This window comes from Hyposmocoma kahamanoa, unplaced genomic scaffold (genome assembly GCF_003589595.1).
Source record: "Hyposmocoma kahamanoa isolate Upper Pololo Valley unplaced genomic scaffold, ASM358959v1 77, whole genome shotgun sequence".
NCBI lineage: Eukaryota > Metazoa > Arthropoda > Insecta > Lepidoptera > Cosmopterigidae > Hyposmocoma > Hyposmocoma kahamanoa.
In genome coordinates, this window is record NW_020653926.1 from 750,148 (window position 1) to 756,147 (window position 6,000).

General features: G+C 38.0%; 1 protein-coding gene across 2 annotated transcripts in view; it reads right to left on the reverse strand.

Moving 5' to 3' along the window:
- LOC113232676 (homeobox protein invected-like) overlaps positions 1 to 4,656 on the reverse strand; it is a 123,374-nt gene extending 118,718 nt beyond the window's left edge. For both annotated transcript variants that reach the window (XM_026467445.1, XM_026467444.1), the window contains exons 1-2: positions 3,602 to 4,656; positions 2,517 to 2,597 (exon numbers count right to left, since the gene is read on the reverse strand). In XM_026467445.1, coding sequence (XP_026323230.1) covers positions 2,517 to 2,597; positions 3,602 to 4,649 — 1,129 coding nt within the window. In that variant the 5' untranslated portion in view covers positions 4,650 to 4,656. The remainder of the gene's footprint in view (positions 1 to 2,516; positions 2,598 to 3,601) is intronic.
- Between the last annotated feature and the right edge of the window lie 1,344 nt (positions 4,657 to 6,000).

Here is a 6,000-nt window from a genome sequence, read left to right on the forward strand (position 1 = left end):
ATTCAGAGCACAGTTATCGAATGAGAGTTACCGAACGTCCTATTTTTACAAACGAAAGAAATCTTTTTTCCGGATTTAAATCGCGTATGTTTGTTTTTTCAAACAAACCGACGTGTCGGGCCCTTTACAGGTCCCATGGTCACGGTTGACTGAGATGGTACAGTCTTCAACCAGTTATGTCTAATATTAATGCAAACCACCCTATTTTTTCACTATAGTTACCATAGTTATTAATTAAAAAACCTTATTTTTAATTTTACAAAGAAAACATTCCAATTTACGCTACATTAACTTTTACAAATTACTTTATTGAATGACTTTTTATTAAGTTCAATTTGTTATTAATTATATACGCGATTTGAATCCGGAAAAATAGTTTCATTTCCTATGTATAACAATCGCGAAAACTCGATAAGAAATCTTTTATTATTTTAAATAAAATCTAGATTTCCAGATTCGAAATCACAGTCTCTGCTTGGGAGATGGTAGGTCAAACAAATAGACTACTACGGCATTCGTGAGCTGGCTACCGACCAGTAGATGTAATGAGCCGGTTAATTAAATAATTGTCAAAAAATAACACACAAAGAAGAAGAAAAAATCAATGAATCGGGATCGGGTAGAGGGTTTATCCGAAAGAATTTACTGTGAAATGAGTAATACTCGACCAAATTCAAATGCGCATGATGCTAATGAAGTTTCATAGTTAACATTGTCTTCTAATATTGTCGAATATTACTTATTTAACAGTAAATCTATTGCCTCCTTCAAATCATCTTTTAATAAATTTTTATTGTTTTCTTAGGTGTCTAACAGCACTGGCAGTCGTGCTGCCTTCTTGACTGCTAACTTTAATATACCAACCGCAAATACATGAGAACACAATACAGGCACAATCAGTTTTGGTTTTATTACATCTCACCTACTTTACACGCACACCCCAATTTTATAGCATGCTTTTTTACTTTTCGATTTGCATTAAATTTTGATTTTCGCCTAGTTAAGTCTATTGCATTTTTTTATTATTATTTTATCTACTTGGACGAAGTGACATTATCCTTGTTATTTATTCGGCTTCAATGAAAACCAGAGTAACAAGCTGTTTTCACACGTCTTGTTGCAAAAAGCGGAGTGGACACCATTTTGGTGACTTTTAAATTTAATTCTTTTACTTTGTGTTTTATCATAAGATTATTTCATTTTTGTTATCATTCTGTTATATACATTTTGTCATAAGTTTACCAAATGAACTACTTTTCTTTCTTTTTTTTCTTTCTTAATTGTTTCGGATGAATGTGAGGCAGATACTCTAACTAAATATCAAATGAACCACATTATTTAACTAAACCACTAAAAATCTTCTCAAAATAATAATTTAATAACCCCTCATCAAATACAGTGTTTACAGTTCATTCGCGACTATAAAGGGTGTTACAAGTGTAATCTTATCAAACCGCAACATGCTGTACAAGGGAGGGATGGTTAATAATAATAAATCCACGCCCTCCCTATCTTTTGAGAGGACTCCAGTGGCCCGAGAGGGAAGTGTCTCGAGGGTGCTATTATCGACTCGAGTGGGAAATTGAATAAGTGTTGGGGTTGTTTTAGGATGTCTATCGAGAGATTATAAAAACAAATAACGTGCAAATTTAAATAAAAAACCAAGTATGTGGAACACCTCTCGTGGATCCATATCTGCACTAAACAAAAATTTCAGCTTCTAGGAAACAGTCAATAAAGTTTCCGGAAATAAAATTAAATTTGAAAACGCAAGATTTTTTTATGGCACCAAGTGAAAGGACGAACAAGTCGTGCGCCTGGTGGTCACCGACAACCTGTCCATAGCAGTTCCAGTGCCATTCCGAGCTTTAAATCGCAAAGAGACATAAGTTGACAAGCCCCATGTGTCTAGAATTTCACCAGCATCCTTACTCTTCATAAGCGAAACGCAGTAATGCTCTCATCACTACTTCGCGGCGGAAATAGGTAAGCTGGCAGTACTTCCCTGGACGCATTTTTGCACAAGGAGCTCAACTGCTACTCAGTGACGTTTTTGAAAAAAAATCCCAAGATTTTTTGACATTGACACTTGAAAAATCTTATGAAACTCTCTTATTTTTCTATTTCCATGAGCAAACAACCCCAACTTCTTCGAGGATAGGATGAATAGGCTCTATTAGGAAATCCAATGTATCGATCTTCGATTCATCGTTCATGTCATTTGGACACAACAGTCATGGATGTGGTCACGAGTAAATCCAATTTAAAAAATGCTTAAAATGAGCAAGAGACTTGCTAGTTTAGGTTTTTCTTTAATTTATACGAAGCGTTTTACTTCTACATTATTTATGTGGAATTCTTTGCCGTTTTCTGTATTTCTCAAACGATTCAACATTAATTTGTCATCTAACGACATCGAAAGCAGTATCTTCTAGGCGAGTATAAAACTCACTTTCCACCAAGAAAGATTGTGGATGAACATAAGCCTTATTATAATTAAATAAAGAACGACTTACCGGAACTAGGCCGGTCGCTGTACCGTGTACAGTAGACCCACGCCGGCCACACCATCTGACCATCGCTCGATGTCTGCGACCCTGCAAATGACAACAAGGGTGTGATTTTAGGAAATATTGGCCATTACCGACAAACGAAGCCGGTTGAAACGTCCACAAAGGCTACGAGTGACCATCCGATCCGGTTTCATCATCCCTCAAGAGCAACTAGCACTAGGTAGCAATCTGCGGTTCACCCGCGGGGAAGTCCGTGAATCGACTTGGGCCTCAGGTAGGTCCCTGCAGAGACGAAATGTCTAAATTGGGGTTCAGGAATGCTAGTCTACCCAGATGTGACCGAAGTGCCCTAAATACCAGCCTTTCACGGGCGGCTTTCCCGCTACTTGGGCCCCCAACTTCCCACGGTCGGTCAGCGGTGCACCGTGCTTCGGATCCCGCTAGCCTCCAGAACCGAGTGCTCAGTGTGGCAGTACGAACAGCTACTACTCGTTGTTAGACGAAATGCAACTGTTCAGACCCGACCTCCTAATGACAACTTCCGAACACGAGTCGGAACACGGTGAAAACCATTTGGCGACTCGACTGCGTCGTGAGGGTGGATACCAGCCACGGCCGAGGCCTACCACACCGGTAGATGTTACTCTTTAGGACCACTCATACCTATAACGCAGTCAAGGCGGCAACACACTATTCGGAGTCCGAAATAAAAGAAACATCGACAGGATAAGAAGAAGATTACCAACAAATTACTACTAGAGTACCTGTTATTTTCTGATATAGCAAAGATTTCATATATCTAACATTAGTCTAATCTGAGCTGTTAGGTTTTGGCAATTGCCATTGATTGATTCTGAATCACGCATATTTGTGTTTTCACACAACATCGACGTTCCGAGCTCTTCACAGGTCCCATCACAGCTGATCAGTTTACTGTACTCATGGGTACTAGAGGTGACATTGCTACATAAGCAGTTATAGGAAGAACTAAAATTAGTGTTGGTTGAGGTTGGCCACTTTGATTTACCAGTCTGCAGCGTTACAAATGAATGCCCCAAAATTAAATACTAAATAAAGATTCAACTCACCTGTATTGGAACCAGGGTTACTACCGCTATCATCCCCTTTTGAAAGATCGATAGCGCCACCCTTATCGCTAGGTTTCACTTCTGGAACCCTTGCTTCGACCTCTGCCTTTGAAACTTCTTTTGCCTCAGGCTTCGCTTCGTTTTGCCTCGTTTTTAAACTTTTGCGCTTATTTAGAGGGTCTGTAATCCGTCGGCCAAAATCTGCTTTCAGTATGTTGTCTATACTGAATTTTAAGCAATTTTGGTTTAAGAAAGATTCGTTTTCAGGTGATTTTGGCGTAAAAAGTCTTCTATTCTCGTCGGTCCTTGTGCTTCTAAGCTCCTGTGTCTTCGATCTCAATCCAAAATTTAACCCGAAAGGTTGGGGATTCAATCCCAAATTATTCTGCATCGGTAATCTATTTGAAATATTCAACCCAGACTTTAAATCCTGATTTAGTAAAGGATTTTGAAATATCAAAGGTTGATTTAAAAACATTAAAGGGTTTGGTGTAATTGGGTTAGGACGTACTAACATCGGTTGTGAGATATTCAAATTTTGACTCAGCTGCGATATAGCATTTAAATGAGTCTGTATATGTTTAAATGACGTCAGACCTGATGTCTCCGGACTTTCGGGACTATTTTTCTCAAGATTTATATTATTATTTGAAGATATAGGAGCTTCGTTACCAACGGACAGAACAGTATCATCGCTACAGCATGAATTGTCATCGTCAACTGATATTTCAGCTCTAAAATCACTAGAATGTTCTTCCTCTATGGGACTTTCAGAGTGTCTAGAACATTCCACGTTTTCTTCAAAATTCGGTGTATTTTGAAGCAGTTTATCAGTTGAAAAGACATTCTCAGGACTATGGCTCTCTCTTTCTTTCTTCAACACATTATGTATGGAAAATGAAGACGTATGTATTGTACGTTCTTCGTTTTTCTCGTCGTCGTGATAGTCAGGAGTGCTAGTGTCCCTTGTATTCGGAGAATAAGGGTCATCGTCGCTTGTTTCCTGGATCTTTATGTTATCCTGGAGGTGTGTAGACACCGCCGCCATCTTGAATTCGGGTTGCTACGCCATCTGTTGACAACATCAGAATAATTGTTAAACAGTTGTTTTGGATACAAACGACTTTACAAAAATAAAAATGTTTAGAAGTGTATGACATTGTTTCTTTCCTATGATTAGTTTTAGAAAAGAACTACGCAGATGGTTCTAGAACAATTATTCTACGTTGTTGACGTTCAAATTAATATCGACATTAAAGTTCGTTTTCTGAAAATTTCAAAGTGCAATTAGTCTCGAAATCTTTAGTATAATAAAGTCACATAGTAGTTATGCGTCAAAAGTGCTTTTATCACATGAAAGTCATAAAACTAAACCTCCCATTTAAGTACAACAAAGTAATCGACTAATTTTGCTCGTAGAATCCTTAAACCCCTCTCCGGAAAAGTTCTGATTTTACAGATGTGCTCCTAATACACCAACGGTGCGAAATTATGATATGCCTTGTTTTACATTCTCTTTTATTCCTGTTTAAGTTTGAATAGGCTAACATCCCCCAAAATGATTGTGGTTGTACAACATTTATAATGTACCAACCCATATCTCTTACTGTTGTTATCATACTAAGTGACGGCACGAATTAGTCGTTCGCCTAGTGGTAAACATGCCTATCCATAACAGTTGCAGTGCCATTCAGAGCTTTAAATCACAAAGGGCATTGACACTGTGATCTGAGGCATAAGTTGACAAGTCCCATGTGCCTGTAATTTCACCAGCACTCTTACCCTTCAAAACCGAAAGAGAGTAATGCTCACATTATTATTTGGCGGCGGAAATATATACAGTAGCAGCAGTACTTCCCTAGACGAACTCTTTCACAAGGAGCTAAGTACTATGTGAGGTGTCTTTTCTATACAATAAACGCATTTCAACTCTACCTTAGAATTAAAAATAATTAAACTGCGAACTCGCGAATACTTGAAGAAATTACTTCTTCTTAACAGCAAAATAAAACAACAACCCCTTAACAGTAAACTGCCTTTTAAAACACCTTAAACACAACCCGATAAAGTTGAAAATAAACCTAGCAAAATCAATCTAATATGCAGTAATAAATTTGCAATAGCCCTTAAAGTAAAAACAAAGTTCAAAATGTAGACGACAAAATTTAAAACAGATAGTGTTAAAACGGGATTGTTATCTATGCGGTAGCAAATACTAAGTTTGTAAAGAGATTAAGCGAATATCTCGTCGGGTGCGCGTGCGCAGCTTCGTGTGTGGTCCGAATCGCGATCGCGTGGTAAGTTGCTCTGCCTTGGTTTTTTAACTGACTTTTGAAAAGATGACACAAACATGATTTTAAAAGTTTTCAAATTTAACATTTGATTGCCACACATTGGAA